We start from the raw sequence: 22,473 nt of genomic DNA on the forward strand, positions 1-22,473 counted from the left end.
CCTTGTTTGCTATGTAGGTTTTCTTAGGTTCTTTCTCCTTTTTCTTCATGATGTTGATGCTATTGCCAACACTTGAACTTTCAACGACCATGATGATAATCTTCTTGCATTTGAGATGAGAGTTTTATAGAGAAATGCTCTAAAGCCCTTAGATTCACCTCTTATTATGTCCGCCACCTGTATTCTTGGCGTGACGTTTTGCAAAAGATGTTCTAAGTATGTGCTCGTTTGATCGCCAGGAAGATAAAGAAACACAAGTGTCTTTATAACTGGCGACAAGGTTTTACTTGTTTTTAACCTTATAAAGAGCATTTAATGAAGTGTTAGTAAAGTTTTATTGTCAAATAAGTCCCAAAAAGGCATCGGAGTAAATTAGAAACAAGATACTCCCTCCGTCCCAAAATTATTTTCTACAAACAAAAAACACATGGATTAAGGAAACATTAATTATCACTAACTTTATACAATAAAATGGCAGTTTTGTCTTTACTTTGTATTTAGTGTTCAATTAAAATGCTTAGTTGGTTAAGTAATAATGATAATGTATTTTGATAAAAGTGTTACTTATTTTTAGAAGTGAACTAGTATTATTTTGGGATAAACCAAAACGAAAAATAAACTATAATTTTGATAGGAGAAAATTTAAAATAGTGAGAGTTTTATGAAATTAGCCCAAAAATTAAATGGAGATCGCCGGATAGAAAACCCAAATGAATAATAGTTGTGATTTTATGGCCCGTTCCGCGTGTCTCTCGTTTGGAATTGGGCGCCAAGTGCCAAGGGTATATTGGTAACAACAAATTGCAACGGATACATTGGAAACTTAGTAGCCGTTAAGCATCGCCGCAGCAAACTACCGAAAAACGCCATCACCAACCCTAGTTTTTCGTTTATATATAAACCCCTAAATTCTCTCTTAGCTTAATCACACAAGCATTAATCGATCTCTCTCCCCCCTCGTCTCTTTCTTGCAATCGCCTTCGTCATCTGTGCACGATCTGACAGCGCTCTCTAATTTTTCTCAATCGTTGTTTGATTCTTTAATTGCTATTTCTGTTGATTGCTTTCTTTACCTAACCTCTTTTTTGCAGGATTTTCTAATTTCTCTATCTTTGTTTATATATATCTTTGTTGTTACTAAAGTTATGGATGCAGGATCTGTAAGTTCTTCAGCTACCAAGTCACAATCACGATGCCCCCTTCAGGAGCAATTCCTTCAAAGAAAAAATTCTCGTGAAAATGTAATTGCTTCCCTATTCTTTGATGACTTCTGTTGATTATATTCATATAGCTCATTCACATCTTTGATGAATCTTGTTACTTGAATAAAGTTTTTTGAATTAGGTTTTTTCTTTTGTTTGATTGTGTGTAGTTGGATAGATTCATACCAAATAGATCAGCGATGGATTTTGATTATGCTCATTACATGCTAACCGAAGCAAAAAAAGGTAAGGAAAATCCAATGGCCAGCTCACCTTCTAAGGAAGCGTACAGGAAGCATTTGGCGGAGAGCTTTAACATGAACAGAACAAGAATTCTAGCCTTCAAGAACAAGCCTCCAACCCCAATGGACGCAATTCCTTCTGACTGCTCTACTTCCGTTCAACACTCAAAACCTGCAAAAGCCCGTAGATACATTCCCCAGGTCAGTTTTCCTTCCTCTGCAAGATCCATTTTTGTTTTAGAAGTCTGATCTCTCTGCTTCAAGAATTGAATCTTATGGGTTTCTTTTTGGTGTGTAGACTTCCGAAAGGACATTGGATGCTCCTGATCTTGTGGATGATTACTACTTGAATTTATTGGATTGGGGAAGCAGCAATGTCTTGGCGATAGCTCTAGGGAGCACAGTGTATCTATGGGATGCTACTGATGGTAATACCTCAGAGCTCGTTACTGTAGAAGATGAGGCTGGACCTGTCACAAGTGTCAAATGGGCACCCGATGGACGCCACATCTCTGTGGGCTTAAACAATTCCGATGTCCAGCTCTGGGATTCTACATCAAACAGACTGGTAAAATAAAATACTCTCAAGTAGTTTATGATTTAACATGGAATGTTTTTCTAAATGTTTGTGTTTAAATAAAATGTACAGCTGAGAACACTGAAAGGGTGCCACCAATCTCGAGTTGGAGCTCTGGATTGGAACAACCATATCTTGACAACAGGAGGAATGGATGGGCAGATTGTGAACAACGATGTTAGAATCAGATCGCATATAGTCGATACTTACAGCGGCCACCACCAAGAAGTCTGCGGGCTGAAATGGTCTGCTTCAGGGCAGCAGTTAGCCAGTGGTGGAAACGACAACCTTCTTCACATATGGGACAGATCAACGGCTTCCAGTAATTCTCCAACTCAATGGCTTCATAGACTGGAGGATCACACAGCTGCAGTGAAAGCTCTTGCATGGTGCCCATTCCAGGGTAACCTTCTTGCTTCAGGAGGCGGAGGTGGTGACAAGTGTATAAAGTTTTGGAACACGCACACTGGCGCTTGCTTGAACTCGGTGGACACAGGGTCGCAGGTGTGTGCTCTTTTGTGGAACAAAAATGAACGTGAGCTGTTGAGCTCTCATGGGTTTACACAGAACCAGTTGACTCTTTGGAAGTACCCGTCGATGGTTAAGATGGCGGAGCTTACAGGACATACGTCTAGAGTTCTTTTCATGGCACAGGTATACATACATACATACATTTTGTTGTCAAAAAAAAAGAGAAGAAGTTAAGTAGTTTGTTTTGTAACAAGATGATGGCATGTTAATTTTGCAGAGCCCGGATGGATGTACAGTTGCATCTGCTGCAGGAGATGAGACGTTGAGATTTTGGAATGTTTTTGGGAGCCCGGAAGTGGCTGCAAAAGCTGCCCCCAAGGCTGCCCCTGAGCCGTTTGCTCACTTGAACCGCATTCGTTGATAAGTACATACATTATGATACATATTTAATCATGTAATGGCAATGGATTGAATGAAGAACAGCCTGATCAGAATGGATGCATCTCGTTGAAGGACTTTTAAAGATATGGATCAGGCTTGGATCGAATGAAGAACAAACAGCCGGAATCAAAATGGCCAGGTTACATGATGATGATGAGATGTGGCATTAGTTTGGTAAAGATAAAGGCCAAGTTGATTTTCTGGATATATATTTCCAGCCATCAATAAAATGATGCAGCAAGGAGGATTTTGACTTTAGAGCTTTTGGAGAAGATATTAAACTCATTCAAGGACTTTGACTTGCGAGCTTTTGAAGAAGATATGAAACTCATTCAAGGATTTTGATTGATAACTTGTTTCTCACCATGTGTGATGAAATTATCATTCTATACTTGTACAAGAAAACATTTTCAGATTTTAATTTAGCAAACTTGTAATTCATGTAGCAATCTAACCAACAAAGAAACTGTAGCTTGTTTCTTCCATTTCCATGACAATTTTGTGCAACAACTTCAAGTTGAGTGGTAAAGGAGAAAACAGGTTCACAATCAACCCTTGCATAATAAGTAATGTTGCCATAGCAAATTTACTTTTCAATTCTATTTTTAATTTTTGAGTCTAGTTGCTTTCTATTTTTAATGTTGTAGCAAGCAAAGCCTACTTTCTATTTTTAATGTGGGCTCTAGATTAACGATCTTTTAAAAATAGATATTTTTAGTATAAAAACTTTCTCAACTCCATTTTGCTAAACAACAAATATCCAATTTAAAAGTATTTGATTCCCACGGTGTGACACAAGTCGAGTCACCGAGACACGTGACGGTAATGGAGCCAAATATAATAAGCATCTCATGTCATTTTAGGGTTTCTCTCGTATTTAAGGGTATCCTCCTCGGTCTCCATCACTCTCAAACCTTAGAAACCCTAACCCTAATTCCCCTTGGCTCATTTTGGTGCTTTTGGTAGCTTGAAGAAGAAGAGTGTATGAGTATGTTGATTCATATTTTGGTCCCTTTGATATGGTTTGTATCGTTTGAAGAGATAAAGTTTGCAACTTTATGGTTTCTCTGGCCCCTTGAGCATCTTATCTTTTAGATCTAGGAATTTGTGGTGGTTTTAGGAATTTTAGGTCATATTTCATCTTTTGACCTAGATTTGGGAAAGAACATGCATGGAGCATGCATGTCCATAAAGTTTGCATTTTTAAGGATCATTAGGGTCCCTAAAACCCTCCTAGAAGTGATTCATGGGTGACATCAAGCTTTAAGTGCCATTAAGGACGAGGCTTATTGGGATGTCTTAATGTATAAAGTTGGAAACTCTATCCATCAAGACCTTGGGATGAATCAGATATGAGCTTTGGAGCTCATGGAATGGATGGAAAACAACTTAATCCATTAAGCTGTTAAGACGTGATTCCCATGATGTTGGATTAGGTGTCTAAGCCCATAACTATAATTGGTATGTACTTGACCCGATAGTAGCATGGTCCTTTTGGGTTGCCTTCACCAATGATCCATGGTTATTTAGGATGGGCTAAACCAACATGGATAGATCATGAAGGTTTAACCCATGGAGCCTAAGTAATATGAAGAGTCATGGTCCATTAGGGTTTGCATGGATGTAACCCTAGTACTTGTCACACTATAGAAGGAACTCCCTAGAGCTAAAATCGGTTGCTACATATATTCTTGGAGAGTGTGAATCGATTTTGCGCTAAGAAACTTATTCTCTCAAGCCTCCTTTTGCACTTGGTGTTTGTGACACATTAAAGGCATCACATTTGAGGTGCTAAAGCTTTTGAAGGCCAAGAACTACAAGTCCTACTAAGAGGTAAGTTATTTAACTAGTTATTTTGTTCAATTGTATGCTAGTTAGGATGAATGCTTTGGAAAATCAAATTGCATGTATAATTAGAGAAAACATAGATCCAAAGCATCTAGGGTTGCATGTGCACCATAAGGTTGTTAGAGTGCTCAAAACCCATCAGATGTGGCATCTAATCATCACGACGTGGCGACTGGGGGACATGTTGACTATTTTGTCTTATTATACCATGATGTGTCCAGTAGAAGGCCACAACGTGGCGATTCTCTAAGGTTAATCTGGACAGTTGACCTTGACCGTTGACTTGTTAAATTGGGTTGACTTTTGGCTAATTGCTAGTTCTAGAGTATAGACTAAGATTGGACCATCTTTGATTCGATAGGTGTGTTATAACACCGTCTGCGTTGCATTGAGTTGATGTAACATCCCATTTACCATTCCATATGATTCAATATAAAAAAATATTTATATTATTTGAAGTAGAAATATATTACTCTTTAGCTCAAGAAAAATAGGAAAAATAAACCAAATTGTCCGTAAATCGTAAAAATGAGTGCGTCAAAACACACACACACACACACACACACACACACATATATATATATATATATATATATATATATATATATATATATATATATATAAAGCAACCACGTAATTTAAAATTATTAACTTCAAAAGATACGGAGAGAATGGTTGACTTTTGGGTAAAGTCACCAAAATTAAAATCGCAGTGCTCTTTAAGATAAGAATTTTGGTAAAAAGAATGCCAAAAACCGAGTCCGTACGAGACAGTTATGATTTTAGCAAAATCATTAAAGCATAAAAATAATGGCTAAAAATAAAGTTAGAATTAGTCGATGGAGCCTAAAGGAAAGTTGTATTACTCGTTGAGAGCTACACATGGAAGAAAAACCTTGAAAATGGAGTCCATAAGAAGAGGTTATGGAATTTATAAAATCTGCGATTTGCATCCCACGCAATGCACCAGGCGCGCGACGTGCACTTCTAGAAGGTGAAAAAACGGACCACGGAGAGGCCGACATGTGGCACAAAGTGGGTGGGGGTGACGTAGCCTTAAAATGCATGACGTGCACCCCAAAAATGACCTATAAAAGGGCAACAACCCTCATTCTCTCCCTCACGCCTCTCTAAATCGCTCTCTCTAGATAAACTCTCGATACTAGCCTATTTTTCCTTCGTTTTTGGCCTACTACGAAATCATACGACACCTCTGAGTACTCATATGAGTAGTAGTCTTTGAGTAGGAGATCCCGAGTCAATATTATGGCTGCTTAGATCCCGGTTCTCATCAATAGTAATCTGTAAGTGAGCTACACTTACTTTACATCCGTGTAATTTTAATTATAGTCATAGTCGTCATTATGAACCCATAATTATTTGTATGCATGTATAAATATTGTGGTATATGATATATTGGGGAAACTCACTAAGTCTAACGCTTATCTAGTTGTTTATAAATGTTTTTCAGGAACTTCATTGGTTCATAAGAAGGGCAAGGTTCGATTGTACATACGCGTATTCGCAATCATGTTTCCGCATAATGTAATAACTACTATGATGTAAATGAATATTTTGAATAAATAAAAATGAAAAATTTGGGTTGAAAATCGGGACGTTACAAGTTGGTATCAGAGCCCGGTTTAAGCGAATTGGATGAACACTTGTGTGATTCCAGACTCAAATCGCGGATCTGAATATCTTAACAAATATTTTTAAGAAAAAGATCTATATTTAAAAGAAAAGAATGTGATGCGTACATTCTACCAAAGCTTAGAAAGGAAAGCGATTCCCTAAATGTCCATATTTGTTATGTATACTGATATATGAAATGTTAGAAATACATGCTAGTACGTAGATGTTGTGATATGTCGTCGGGACTTAACGCCGTTGTTGGATGTCTTGCTTGGGTTAAGCATGAGAATCACAACAAAGAAAGAATAGGCATTAGCTTTCGTCCGGGAGGGGATCCTGGAACGAAACTCCGACGGTCTAGTCAGTATCTGGATGAGAGAATTAAGGTTTAGTTTTAGATGGAGAAAGAGGTGATCCCTTCTTTAGGAGGGGAATGGTTCTTTTGATACCTGTTATTGTGGGGAGAGACCCCTGAAAATACTTTTTTGTCCTTTCTGAGCCGGAAGGATGTGGAGGCATCCTATTGGCGGATCATACTCCATTAGCGGTTGCTTGCTATTGGTGCAGAATACCAGAGGGAAACGTGTTGAGCACTACACCTATCGCTCAAGAAGGCGTCTGGTACTATTTTGTCTTTTTGTAGACCAGATCTCCTCGTTCTGGGTCTAGGATTGGCAATAGCGCGCTGATGCATAAATGCGAGGTCGCGGAGGCAAGGACCTGGGCTTAACCTTTTTCGAGCAATGACCGTTGACTAGGTCGCTCTTAGGTCATGATCTCGTTATCTTTTACGTATTCCTAGTGGGATACGTTAACAAGTCCCCTAGGCTAGTAAACATTTGCGTTGGGGTGACATAGCCTAGTTATTTTAGCCTTGATCTGGACATACGTTTGGTAGAGATGGTTTTGACATCTGTTGACATGACAAAGCCGTTTTATGCAGGCAGTTTTTACTATGGAAACCGTTCGATTTTACCGCTTTGCATTTTGAACTCCCCTTATTTAGGGAGAGTTGTATTCTTCGTGTTTCCTATACTTTGACTGCCTCATTTTACTTCTTCGCTTATCTTCCCCTATCGTTCTTTGTTCTTAGTTTGAAATGACCTTCGTCTGATTTGGGAGTGACCCAACACCGGAAGAGTTTGAGTCTCTCCAGTTCTGATTTGGGTTTATGCCTGAACACGAAGTGCAGTTTTTGCAGGAGGGGGCTATAAATTATCAACCGTCGACATGGAAGGTCGGGGTCCCTGTGTCGATCTTTGAGGCAGGGTTTCTTCTTCCGATATCATATTTCTTTGATGAAGTCATGCAAGAGTACAATTTTTCTGTTCACGACCTTACACCAAATGGTGTTAACAAGATCGTTAGATTCGTATTGGCTTGCCGAGCCCTAGGCGTGCTTCCCCAATTTCGGGCCTTCCAGTATTTTTTCAGTTCATACACCCAATCTAGCGTTCATACTTTCTCTCGGCGTCGTAATACTCACACGTTTATTGTTGTCCAGAAGGCACATCAGAAGATCTGGCAGGATCGGTGGTTGTGGGTCAACAACGACTTGATTGGCCTTGGCTATCCCCATGTGCCTATTGCTTCAGATCGGGCTCCTCAATTGTTGGGCATCAGTTTTTCCATGGCTCAAACGTTGAGGGGGTCCGCTTCAACACGGAAGATTGACATGATTGCATTATAGCAGCAGCGGGGATGAGTGTTGCTTTGCGGGCATGAGGAATGATGCCTCGGTTTTATATGGAAAAGGACAGTAGGTGTCACTTGCTTGCTCCTCCCTCCCTCTTTTAAGAGTATCCCCCCCTTTTTTTGGGGGGGAGGGGGAGGGGGAGGTAAGATAGTTGTTTGATTTTTGTTGTTTCAATTGTAGGTATTGAGAGGGTTCTGTCCCTTGAGGGGGTGATGTGTGGGAATTTTAAGGGTGACCTTCAGTATCGCGAAGACCCCTTGGTGGAAACTCTTCCGCCTCCTGTCGGCGGTGCTCGGGTGACCGTATCTACCGTCTCATCCGGTGCGACAGGGGGAGGGGTCTTCCACTCCTATTAGCTCTGGTTTACTATCTTGCTTTTCTGGGTGCCCTGCGACCAAGGGGTCATTTGTTGATAGTGGGCGGGAAACCCGCAAGTGGCGAATGGCATCGGTGGATTATGCGCTTGCAGACGGTGTGGGTGCCAATACAATTGGTAAACGCATGCGCAAGAGACACAACATCGATTCTTTGCTTGTGGAACCCCCCTTGGTGATTGATATCGCTGATGATGATATTCCTCAACCATTGGAGGGAGTGAAGCAGGGACAATTGAACTGCCTTGTCAGTCAGAAAGAGGGGCGAGGGGTGCGACTTTAGATTATGGTTTGTCACCCATCAAGTGTGACGTTTTCTCTGGCGCTAGTCCTTCATTGTTGGGTGCTCCTAGTGTTTATCTCCCCGAGTGTAATCTCACCCATGGGTCCCACTTGACGGAACATGAAAGTGTTCGTGATTAGTGTCGTCATGCATTTTGCCCGACCACTTTGGAATCACTATATATTATATTAATTATTTTTCAAAAATCAGATTTAAATTGAGACTTTAAATTACATGATTCATACCTAATCCTCATAGAATACTAGGGTTTTTTATGTTCTTGAATTCTTCCCCTTTTTCTTCCTATGTCGACAACAAAAATCACAATCTATTCAACTATGGTGTTGTCTGAAGAGTGACGTCTACACCACTGCCTCCATTATGCAATCTCCTTCGATCTTCTCCACCATCTCCATTTGTCCACTCTTCCCTTGTCGTTTTGCAAGATCGTGATGTGATTCTAGGGCTCGATTCTTTTCTCCTATCTTTCGAATTTGAATGTTTGCTCTTGTGGGTTTGGTCTCCGAGTTTTCAAAGAAATTACGAGATTATGATGTAACGTCACTTATAGGTGTTGATACGCTGACAGCCAGTGCGTCCTTTCAGGCCACCGCCTTGGTGAGTCTGACTGCACTTTACTCTACATACCTCATGGACCAAAACCTAGTCAGATCAACCATGCTTGAGGCTTCACCCGACTGAAGCTGCAACCAAAGGTGCAAACTGGTATGATATTTTTTAATCAAGAGTCAAGAATACATTGTTTATTGGAGTCGGTCTTCAAATACTTCGACAGGTAACAAAATCAATCTTTTATCCCTAGTTTTCACCTTGTAATTAGGGTTTTATAATTAAATCCAAACTATTTTGTCAATTTCTTGTTTACTTCTCTGGCATGAGTGGAGTTCTTTACTACATTCATCAGGTCATTGAAGAAGCAGTCATTAATGTTCTCTTACCAATTTCATTGTTTGTCAAACACATTAAACCTTCACTTCTCTTTATCTCTTATAGAATTATGTTCCCACTTTTGCCCAAGAACTTTGACAACACTATTTGGCATTTCCCTATAAGTTTAGATGATACTATTGTAAATATTTGTAATTGTAAAAGCCTTATTGAGTTATTGCTATTACCTTTACCAATGACAGTTCTGAAGAAAAGAAAGGTGCTCTTATTTAACAACTTACAAGACATAATGGGCTGTAAGTTTCATTTTTCCTGTTTCAGTGATGTTACACTTAATATTCTTTAGTCATGTAATGATGAACTATCATGGTTGTAATCTGCATCAATATCTCCTATTTCCTTAGGTTCATGACCTTATGTTTGATGGTCTTTCACCAAATTATCTATTAGTCTTTAGTTAATGGAACTTAGAATCTCATTCAATTCAGATTGATAATTTTAGGATGGAAGCAGCTGAATCAAGCATAACCATACTATATTAGCAACAAGTTAAGTGATTTATTCTTAAATAATAAAAACAAATCAAAAAGTGGTCAATGGTGTTATTACATTGGATCAAATTTCATTTTATAGTATTTATTCTTTAAACACTTAACATCTTTTGGATTTCACCTAGAATTTCTTTTACATTCTAAAAGAATATGGTATCAAGAACACGTGTTTTATGTAATTCTGTTTGCAGGTCAATGACAGAGTGTTATTTAAAAAATGAATCTTTTTTATGTGTTACATTACATAAATACTAGAAACAAACCAAGAGTAGATGGGGATTCTTCAAGAATTTCAAGAATGTTTTTTAAATATTTTTAATTCATTTGATGTATTTCACTTTATAATTGTATTTTTAATTTAATTCGTATAAAAGTGTAAACAAATTCTCAAGCATATATCTTTTACGTTAACACTTTTACCTTTCAAATACTATGTTATTCAAATGCAATGTTATTCTGCAAAGTTTGTATTCTAGCATTCTCATAGAATATCATTATGGAAGAATAAAAAAATCAGGTAAAATTAAAAATAACGTTTGAATTAAAATTGAATTAATTAAAAAAATCATAATTCAAAATAAAAAGAATCAAATATCCCTTAAATTCCAAAAATTTCATTAATCAAACTATGTTTCCTAATTTGAAAATAATGCAAATGTACAATATTACCATTTTTTTTAATAAATGATGTATATTCTGTTTTCTTTAAATTAATAATATTGGTAAATCAATTTCTTAAAATAACCAAAAAAACCATTGGTCTATATTCATTCCTACATCCACACAATATATGTCATCTACATTATAACCTAACCACACACACACACACACACACACACACACACACATATATATATATATATATATATATATATATATATGTAACATTCCGTTTGAAATTAAATAAATAATAAACTATAAAACCCCGAGATGTAATTTTTTTTTATTATTTTATATTATTGTAGCCAAAATCAATAATATTTAGCAGGGTATTGGTTTCGAGGAGCCAAATGATATGATTTGGATTTTCGGGAATTAAAGTGTAACTCCATGATTTATTTTGTAAAGATTTTTAGAAGTCAGGGGGTGTTTGGTAAATATTGGACTTGAACTGTTATGAATTTTGGATGTTGGGGGTTGTTCTGTAAATTGTAGGCTTAAAGTGAAAAGATTCTTATGGGGAGGAACCAAACGTGTAAAATGTGCATATGTTTGAAGGTGAACACGGGACAAACCCGTCACCCTCATTTAGCCTCCATATATAGCATCGTGTAAACCCTAACCCTAGTAGTATCCTCCAGCCACCACCTTCTATATGTGACCTTTCAGCCGCCACTTCCCTTTCTCATCTTTCTGATCAGCCAAGGCCACTAAGGGAGCCGTCGTCGACCTTCATTCTTCCCCCACGTCGGGATAGATCAAGATCGTTGTGGAGTGGTGGATTACGAGTGTCACTGTTCCATCGACCATCAGTATCAGTCGACACCTCACCGCCATGGCGAGCCATCATCTTGCACATCACATCACATTGGTATCAGACGACCACCGCCTGCCGCCACAAGGGTGGCCGAGGGTGTGTTATATTGTGTGTGTGTTTATTTTGGGATATTATGTTGTATAATCGTATTTTTGGCCGGAGTAATCAAGGAAATCGCCACCACCACCACCACGAGGTGGTGGCTGCCACCGTGAGCCGCCGTCGACCACCACCGGCCGGGGTGGCTGTGGGTGGTGCCCGACTTGGTGAAACCCTAATCAGCCTAAATCTTAATCTTTGGACCTAATTGGCTAGTATTTGGGTTGGAAACCCTAATTAGGGTTTAGAAAACCCTAATTTCATGAAACCCTAATTTTGGAAAATTAGGCCATATGTTGGGCCTTGGTTCATTGATTGGTTTTTGGGCCTTCAGAGTGTGTGTTTGGGCATTGGGTTTGGATCAAGCTAGGTTAGGGTAAAGAAGTCTTTTTACCCCAAGCATGGACTTATGGTTATGTATTGGAACCCAATTATTAATTGGGTGTTGTTTTGATGTTGATAGTCCATGAATCTGTCAACCAGCAGCTGGAGTTTTATCCGCGGGACTTCAACAGTGTGAGGTGAGTCTCCTCACCATACCAATGGGTCGAAGGCACCAAGGTCGGCCCATTATGTGTTATGTGGTATGTTAGCCATTATATGTTATGTGGTATGCTAAATATTATGTGTTAAGTGGTATGTTAGTTATTTCTGTGATATGTGGTATGCTAGTTGACACCGTGTTACTTGCATGGAAGACCCCAGGGGAGCCTGTCACACCCCAAAACCGATAACGGCGGAATACGTTTCGGGGTGGATGACGTAGTGTACGGTATCATCACAATTGCATAATAGTAAAAACAAGAAACATACAACCATTGCATTTACATAGTGAATTTAATTACAAGTGTGTTTTGTAATGTTTAACAATCACCCAATAGTAAATCAAAAATAAGAGATGGGTCTTGTGTGCTCCACCTTCTCCAAAAATGCTGCGTCTGTACCTGTCTATCTTTGACCTGAAGATACAAGTTATTTTGAAAACGAATATCAGCATAAAGCTGGTGAGTTCATAAGAGTTTAGTGTGAGTTTTTGTATACAAAGCATTAGTACGAAAAATGTGTCATTTATATTCTTAAGTAGTAGAAACTTAGAAAAATCCCATATTTTCCAGAAAATACATTGTAAGTGACAATCTGTGAAAAGTATGCATTCTTCATTTCTTTGAAACAGTTTATTGTAAACGTATATTGGGAAATCTCCAAATAATAATTGTGATAGAATAGGTTAAGCCTGAAATCAGTGATAGAGGTGCAAGCTTCCTTTAGTGATAGATACTTACTTACTTCGGGATGTAATTTAGCATTTGGTGTAGTATTTTAGTGTAGTTATAGAGTATTTCTTGTATAAACTATTAGTGAGGATAACAATGGATCCCATGACCTTCCCACTCATACACCGTATAGTGAAGTAGTGGCATCCCTGGGCCTGCACGGCGCGGACTGAAATTAACAGTCGGGATGTAATAGCGTCTGCCCCGTATAGATCTATACATGTAGTGTCGTCTTCCTATCGGAAAACTCCGGGCGTAGTGGGTAGCGAATAGAGTATCTCGTAGTGGGTTAGTGTATTATTGTTTGTTTAGTGTTTTCTCTATTGTTATAGTGTAGTAATATTTTAGTATTGATAATAGAGTATTCTCTTACTAGTGTATCGTCTAGTAATAGTGAGTATTATAGTGTAGAGAGTAGTGACTTTAGCGAGTAGTAGTAGTATCAACATTAACTATACCTATTATAGTTAACTTAGTGTGGACGATTCTTGATATGTGGTGACTTTAGTATTAAGTGAGAGAAGTAATATTCGTATCCCATACTGATATACATGTTATATAACTAAGAAATCAACGACAGTCGGACAGATAACTACTACCCTAAGCCCACAATCAAACAAGAACAGGAAATAAGGCGAGATATCGGTCCTAAGTCCTCCAAGTCTTACTTACATAAATATATCAGAGTGGTTAATTTTATAAGTAAATTGATTTCATAAAAGTATTTTTCCAAAAGGACATTTAAAATCTGGCTTACTGTTTAAAAATAGGTTGAAAATGTAAAACCCGTTTATAAGGCATAGGGACAAATCACATGTGATTTGAACTAAAGGTAGTGAATCACATGTGATTAATCCTTATAACGCGGAAACCGTTCTGTAAAACTTTACATAAACATTTATAAGCAACTTGTATCTCCCCCCTAAAACATTTAAAACATTTGAAAGGTTCATTAAAGGGGTATGAACTCACCTGAAATCGCGAAAATCAGGTGAATCGGGTAAATCGGGTAAAAGTGTCGACTGAGCGTTTGGTACCAAATAACCACTTGAGCACCTTTTAGGACCCTAATGTCATATGAAATATGTATTTTACAAGAAGTTAATCATCTTATGCTTTTCATTAAAGTATTTGGGCATTCTAGCATCGTTTTCGGGGTTTTATGGCCTAGAAAGGGTTCCCGGGAGTGGTACTAGGCCATGAATGATTTACGGGAGGGTCCATGAGCTCACTCCCTTAGAGTTTATGGCCTAAAAGGCCACCCTTTGGGAGTTTACGGCCGTAAGCCCCCTAGGCTTGGCCGTAAACTCATGTGACACTCCAAAATGTATGTTTAGGGCCTTATTTCACTTCCTTAATTTAATGGTATGTGTTTTGGACTAAGAGGGAGGGATTAAACTCTTAATATGTGACATTTTTTTGGGGAGTTTACGGCCAAGACTTGTTCTTGGGCCGTAAACTCCATTAAGTCCTTCAAGATGTATGTTTTAATGGTACAACATGGTCTCATACACCTTAGATAAATCCTAGAAGGCCCTATAATGAGTTTTGGGACAATTTGGCATGAACATTTGGGGAGTTTACGGCCCAAGAACATCCTTGGCCGTAAACTCTTCATTTTGCCTCCAAATGTGAAGTTTAATGGTACAACACACCTCCAAAGGCCTTAGCTAAATTCCTTACATGCACTTGAGTAGTTTAGGGACTTGTTTGACACAAAAACATGGGTGTTTACGGCCCAAGCTTAGCCTTGGCCGTAAACTCCTCTTTTTGTGTTCAAATGAAGTTGTTTGATGCATTTAAGCCTTCCTTGGTGTCAAGTCCAATTTACCAAACATCCTAGAAGAGTTTTTGGGGTTTTAAACATAGATTTATGGGGGTGTTTGAGGTGTTTACGGCCTAAGCACAAGCTTGGGCCGTAAACTCCTTTTTAAGCATCAAATCCTTGTGTTTTAGTGTCCAAACTCTTCTAGATATATGCCTTAATTAGTATGCTAGCTTAAAAGAAGGAAAAACTTGGTCTTTGGCATGATTTTGGGGGTTTACGGCCTAAGGAGCTTCTTAGGCCGTAAACTCCTTTTTGGTCCTTGATTTCTATGATTTTGGCCCCTAAATTCAATGAAGTATGTCTAGATTAAGATAGAGGATGAGTACTTACGTTTAGAAGTCGGAAATTAGCGGAATCGGGGTCGATTTCGAGTCTAGAGAGAGAAAGTAGAGAGAGAGTGGGTGTGTGGTAAAAGAGTATTCAAATGTTGTGCACACTCATTTCATATGTCTCGGGTATCGCACCCGATACACGGCTACCCGATGTTTAAAGTTAACTGGGTTAAAACTTTTTACTCGGGTGAAGTGGTTGAAAAAGTAATACAACTCTATTAGGTTAAACGGGGTTAACACATACGAGTTATATTTCTTATGATGATATTAAGACATGCATATAATTAGATATTCGGATATTGACGATTCCAAATATTACATAAAATAACGTATAGTGACGCATTCCGTTAGTGAAAATGGGATTTGTAACGGGAATAGATTTGGGGTTGTCACAGAGCCCGTGACACTTGGCTGCCAGACCATGTGGGGGTGCCCATGGCAGTCCAGGTAAAGACCATGAGGGTGCCCATGGTACTTGGTTGTCAGACCATGTGGGGGTGCCCATGACACTTGGTTATAAGACCATGCGGGGGGTACCCATGACATTCCAAGTAAGACCATGGGGGTGCCCATGATACATAGGTGTAAGACCCTGGTGGGAGCCCACGATATCCATATATGTTTATATGCATGGCTTGTATGGTTGATATGGTTTATGTGATTATGTATGTATGATTTATATGACAGTAGGCTAAGACCGTGTGAGGGTTTCCATGGCAGCCGGTGTAAGACTTTGGAAGGTTTCCATGACATCCTTATATGTTTATATGCATGGCTTATGCGATTGATATGGTTATGTGGTTGTGTGGGGTATGCTCTGGGGAACTCACTAAACTTCGTGCTTACAGTTTTGTTTATGGTTTCAGGTATCGCTGGTTTGAAAAGGAAGAGCCTGGCTTGATCGCAGTGCACACACCCATGTTTTCCACATTATGTGATTTTGGGACGTAACTCTCATAAATGTTTTAATTAAGCAATGTTTTGGAATGATTGGATGAAGTAGCACTTGTGTTTGACTATAATGAAATTTTTACTCCTGATTTTTTGGTCGTTATATATATATATATATATATATATATATATATATATATATATATATATATATATATATATATATATATATATATACATACATACATACTAATTTATAACCTATGGAAACCACGGTTATAAAATTAATTAAACTTTAATAGTAAAAGCTCAAAATTATTAATCAATTATGTTAAATAAATTATTAATTAAGAGATATTTCTTTTTAGTTATATATAAAATTATAATCGTTGATTTAAATAAATCCGTGACTTTATAATCTGTATTAATTTTTTTATTTTTTTTTATTTTAATGTTATTTAATTTAATATAATTAAAGTGAAGAATTTAAAATTTAAATTTGAAATGGAGAATCAATAGGTTGACATATGACATCACATTAACTATGAATTTTAATAATAGGTTGACATGTAGCATCACATTAACTAGGAATTTTAATAAGTTGACACATGACAAAAGGATAATCAACCTATTATTTTATTAGAATTATATATATATATATATATATATATATATATATATATATATATATATATATATATATATATATATATATATATATATATATATATATATATATTTCTAATTTTCATAATTGAGCTTGTATATACAATTTTTAGATTTGGTTCAAGGGCATTTTTGTCGTCTAGAAAAAAATTAACTACTCAATCGTTAAAGTTAACATCAAAATAATCGTTAATGCAATTTTGGAAGCCATAGGGATCGAAGGCATGACATTTTTCATAGAAGTCCTAAAAATACAATATTTTTCAAACCATAGGGACAAATTATGTAAATTTATCTATTATTTTGCATCTAGGGATGCAAACGAGCCAAGATACCCGCGAGCTACTCGGGATCGGCTCGTTAAAAGCTCGACTCGAAACTGGTTTTAAACGAGCCCGAGCCGAGCTCAAGCTTAATATTAAGCTCGAGCCTATATCACTAAGCTCGATTAGGCTCGCGAGCCTAAACGAGCCTTTATATAATATAATTTATTATTATTTTCTTATATTAAAATAAAAACATATTTGAGAAATTATGGATTTCGGGTATTAGTAAATGAGCTTCATAACAAGTATGAGTCGAGCTTAAGCTTATTTTGGCACGTCAACAAATGAGACGAGCCCGAGACGAAGCTTGAACCGAGAGCTCAGAGCTCGAGCTCGAGACCGAGCCGGCTCGTTTGCACCCGTATTTGCATCTACAATCTATCCTAATCTCTACTCTCTTTCTACATCGGAAAACGTTTATTGTATGGCGGCTAATTCGCAAAGCCGGGGAATCGCGAGTTGCGTGTGCTGATCGTAAGAATTCTAGACTAGAATTCAAAATATTCTCACATTAATCGTCAATTTGGTTATTTGAGAAGGTAGTACGTAATAATAAAAATTAGTACCCACAAAACTCATTTTCCCCTTCTCAATTTCAGCATTTGATCCACAAGATCTAAGGTGGTGGTTCTCACTTCTCAGTTATCAATTCTTCATTAAATTTCTCATTTGCTATCGTTTATAATTCGGACTGCACTTTTAAATTCGCGATATGCCGATCTCTTTAAGCAGACTGGGAAGCTCGCTTCCGTTTTCCAGATTCTTTAGGTACTCCGTCTCTCCAACGTGTATGTTTTACTCTGTGTCGATCAATTTTCTGTTTTCTTGAATTACCGTTTCTTTATTGCTGTAGATTGGCGAGGTGTTAATAACTTTGCATATGTTAATTTGGAGGTTATCGGTCGATCTACTGCTTGGGGGATGAATCTTCATATTATGTTTTTCAAAGTAGTTTATTAGGATTTGTTTTCATTTCAATTTGCAAAAGCTAAAGGGGAGTCCTTTGAATTCTATTGTACTATAATCGGATGCAGTTTTAATGAAACAGATACGAAAAGTTATGTATGATTAAATATGATTGCTGATGTGTGATGTGGTTTTGAACTCTATTATTATAGGCAGGTTGAGCATGAGATGGAGACTGTGGTCAAAGTACTCCAACCTGGACCTTTAGGAATTACAGAGCACAAGTTTTCTGCTGAGGAGATTGCAAAAGCCAATTCTACTGTTAAGAAAGCAGTAGAGAATTGGAAGAGGAATGCAATCATAGAAAGAAATAGGCCTCTTTTGAAAGATTTTATCAATTAAAGACATATCATTTGTTCATATTTTCTAATGACAATAGTAAGCTCTCATCATCCTTCATTCTGCCTGTAGATGATTCTTGCTACCAATGATCAGATTATTATGCTTTCTAATCACTGTTGTTCATTGTTTATATTGATTGATTGAAAGATTATGTAAGGCCTGAAATGAAATTGACATGGATACATTTCTGAATGTTCTTGATACATATAGCAATTAGGAAAACAGTAGGGAGGTTTTATAGGCTAACATCTGCCAAAACATTGTAAACAAGACACTGTTACTTCATATAGCAATTACCTTTACCTTTTCAGTAGTTGGGATAGTTCTCCCTTGAGATGGAGTGACATGATCTCATTGGAACCACCTAACAGTTGTTGCCCTATAAACACAACTGGTACACTTGGCTTACATCCTAATGCTTTCAGCTCATCCTCCAGTTGTTGCCCATTAGGATGTTCATCTAGCTCATAAACCACAGGATTTGACCCGAAGCTATTAATCAAAGTCTTAATGGTGTGACACATACAACAAGAAGTTTTACTGAATATAACCACTGGCTTTTCAGCAACCACCCTTGTAACCATGGCCATTATCTTCAAGAAAACACTTGACACAAGCCTTAATGACAAGTCACAACTTTATATAAAGATTTTTTTTAAATGTTTTTACATCGAATTTGATGAACATGATAGAAAGAATATGGTTCGGTTGGTTAATGATTATTCTTGGCTTTGTCAAGATGTGATGCTTGGTAGTGTGGGCACGTTAGTTAATGGTGCTTTTCTTTTTGTAAAGTTGTGAAAATGTGGAGGATTGTATATTGGCACACGAGAGAATGAGGGGCTGCTTCTTTTTCTCCATATAGTCATGTATGGGTAAATTTAATGAATGAGTAAGTACCGATATCTTTGTGGATAAAATGTTGTCTACATATGGACAGAATAAACCATCTAATGAAACTAAATCATCATTTACTATACATTCCAATCCATGAAAAAATTCTACAACATTCATTAATATTATTCATCAATATCAACAATATTAATAAATTTTAACATGAGTAGAGAGGAAAAATGAGAAATATTTAAAGTGTTAGTGTCTTGATAAACTAAGGCAAATGTTTTTTATTTGGCTTAACATGCTATCGTTTTATTTGATGAGTTAGTTGAAAAGCTAGCTTCTAGTTTATAAGTTATTTCTATGGTCCGAACATTAAATTACAATAAACTAAAAAAGGATGCTAGTTTATGACCAAACATAGCTTGTGTTTGAAGTGTTATAACTATATGATAAACTAGTTTATATTTTTTATTTATTTTTATTTTTATTTTTTATTTTTAAGTTTCATGTCCAGTTAAAAAGTAGTTTATAAACTAGTTATTTTTATTTTTATTTTTTTTGTTTACAACTTAAACTAGTTTTTCCAGAACTTTTTTGGAATTTCTTAAATATACTTTTAATTAATTACAAAAAATATTTTTTAAATGTCTTTTATGTCATTTTATATATTGGAGCCAACTTATGAGCTAATTTTATCAAACGTTATTTTTTTACTAGTTGGCTTATAAACTACTAGCTAGCTTTTCAACTAGAACGTCAAACATAAGTTATTTAGTCTAGCTTCAATAAAAAAAACTAACCATACACAATTATCCACTTTAACTATTTAACCCATTAAAACCATTAATTAAAAAAGAAGCAGCCACACAAAGATAATTAGTTTCACAACCTTATCTTTTAAGGCTATTTGGTAGGGAGACAATGCCAAGGGCTTGGAGAGATGCCACATCAATAACTCCACTCCATCACCACTTAGGAGGGGTGTTTTTGTCTTCCACAATGAGAGAGAGAGAGAGAGAGAGAGAGAGAGAGAGAGAGAGAGAGAGAGAGAGAGAGAGAGAGAGAGAGAGAGAGAGAGAGAGAGAGAGGTTGTGTTGCCACATCAGCACCATGCCCTTGGCGTGATGGCCATACCTGATGGTCTTTGAGTATTTTCATATATTCCCTATTTCTAGTCACTTCATGATCATTAATGATGTGCCTAATTTTTCTTTTTCTTTTTCTTCATACATGTACATAAATGAAAATTTATTGATACATGAGACATGTAAATGTTTAGGTTAGTGATGAATCCCTTTTTGGCATCTTGAAAGGTGGAGATCATGTAGCCTTTTATGTTCCCCATATCAAGATTCCTAACGTTTTAGTTTAGGAAACCCAAAATAAAAGAAAGTGGAAGTTTGGAATATGTAGATGCTTATTTCAACATCATAGCTAAATTATATATGCATAAATTGATTCCTGTTGTTTAAAGCATCAGATGGGTAGATGGGTGGTAATGAGTTCGGATAAGATTAGAAGTATATTTTGATTAGTTTATCTGATAAACATCCATATGTTTGCAACTAATCGAGGATATCTTCCAAACTTCATACTAATTAAAATAGGAGAGGATTAAAAAGTATTTTAAATATCTTTACATCCATTGTAGATTGGGCCAAAGAAGATGACGTAGATAAAGAACATATATGTATAACTTGGATATAAAAAAGTGATGATTTTGTTAAGTTTCTGTTGACTTCCTTTATAATTATGTTCTTTTGTTTATATTTTATATTTACTTTTCATCTTCCTGAGTTTGAGAGAAAGTTAGGTAACGATTTTATAATTATATCGTACATGCATAGGTTTGTTAAAAATCCTTCAAATGCCAAATTTCTTTATCAGGTCCGAGTTTCTTCCAAAACATTATAAATTCATCTTGATTGTTACTTATCCAGAAGACTCATTGGCTCATAACAATTGGCTAATGTATCCTTATAAACGAGGCATCATAAATTTACTACGATTGTTGAACATTATTCGTCATCTACTCATCCATAGATTCTACTTGATAACAATTGAATAACTATAATTTACATCATTACATGTCAGCAAGCGGAGCACGTTTCCAAAATTTTCCCCTTTGACAATTGACATAGTATTTCTCCACTAAACTGAAGAATATATGCTCCTCATGTGTCGACTTGTTTATATACAAATCATTGTTTTCAAGCAAATCATCAAACCATGCTTTTCCAAATTAAAATATCCAAAAAAAACTTATCTTTTTTTTTTTACAAGTTTTCAATGTGTTTAGATTCTCCTTTTCCCCTTAGTGTAGCCTATATAAGATGCAAATAAACTTCAAATTTAAACAAGTTAGCGATCTTACCTTGATTGATAGTTTTTAGCGATCATAAATGGATAGGGTGAAAGACTTGGCGTCCAAGAATGCTGTAGTTATTTTCACGAAAAGCTCGTGTTGTATGTGTCATAGTATCAAAGCGTTGTTTTATGATCTTGGTGCAAGTCCTGCGATTCATGAAGTTGATCACGATGCAGATATGGAGTGGGCCCTACGGAGGCTTGGTTGTAATCCGTCAATCCCTGCAGTGTTTGTAGGCGGTAAATATATGGGTTCAGCAAGAGATGTTATTTCTCTTCATGTTGACGGGTCTTTGAAACAAAAGCTCATTGAAGCACGAGCTATATGGTTCTAGAACATGTGTAACATGTGTGCTCAATAAGTGCTTTTACTAGGTTTAATGTTGTGTTAGAATACTGAAGACGAAGTCTATGAGCCTTTCTTTTTTGTCGGCTTCGTTGACTATATTGTATTAGAGTCAAACTCCAAATGAGTTTATTTTCGATTTCGTTTTCTATATACAAAACATCGGTTGTCTTATGACCTTGTGCATTACTACTATCTTATTTTTTTTAATTCCAAACTCAGTGTTGTGATGCAGCCAACTTAATCTAATCGATAAAATTGGTGCGAATTTAAGCATTTTGGAATGGAAAAACTACATCTTTTGTCACTTGTTAGATTTTATGAGTGGAATCCAAATCAATTAAGAATTAAGAACGACGTCGATATTTTTTATTATGTAGAAAAAAGAACTTAGCTTTACAACGGTTTGGAATAAAATAATAAAACCTAGTTACTTGATGGATAATACATAAACTATCACTAAATACGAGTATATACAAAAGTAACCCCG

General features: G+C 36.7%; 3 protein-coding genes across 3 annotated transcripts; 2 read left to right on the plus strand and 1 right to left on the minus strand.

The window, feature by feature from the left end:
- The first annotated feature begins 864 nt into the window (after positions 1-864).
- LOC111918248 (cell division cycle 20.2, cofactor of APC complex) lies at positions 865-3,485 on the plus strand. The gene is made up of 5 exons (XM_023913960.3): positions 865-1,241; positions 1,373-1,645; positions 1,743-2,012; positions 2,094-2,675; positions 2,770-3,485. Exons 1-5 carry the CDS (start codon positions 1,146-1,148, stop codon positions 2,911-2,913), a joined length of 1,365 nt encoding a protein of 454 aa, XP_023769728.1. The 5' UTR covers positions 865-1,145; the 3' UTR covers positions 2,914-3,485.
- A 15,105-nt stretch (positions 3,486-18,590) lies between these two features.
- LOC111918013 (monothiol glutaredoxin-S2-like) lies at positions 18,591-19,062 on the minus strand. The gene has a single exon (XM_023913701.3). The coding sequence runs from the start codon at positions 19,018-19,020 to the stop codon at positions 18,730-18,732; it is 291 nt and encodes a 96-aa protein (XP_023769469.1). The 5' UTR covers positions 19,021-19,062; the 3' UTR covers positions 18,591-18,729.
- Positions 19,063-21,509: 2,447 nt separating this feature from the next.
- On the plus strand, positions 21,510-22,157 carry LOC111879664 (glutaredoxin-C11). The gene has a single exon (XM_023876157.2). The coding sequence runs from the start codon at positions 21,673-21,675 to the stop codon at positions 21,970-21,972; it is 300 nt and encodes a 99-aa protein (XP_023731925.1). The 5' UTR covers positions 21,510-21,672; the 3' UTR covers positions 21,973-22,157.
- Positions 22,158-22,473: the final 316 nt, after the last annotated feature.

The sequence above is a fragment of the Lactuca sativa genome, chromosome 9, assembly GCF_002870075.4.
Source record: "Lactuca sativa cultivar Salinas chromosome 9, Lsat_Salinas_v11, whole genome shotgun sequence".
In the NCBI taxonomy this organism is placed as follows: Eukaryota; Viridiplantae; Streptophyta; class Magnoliopsida; order Asterales; family Asteraceae; genus Lactuca; species Lactuca sativa.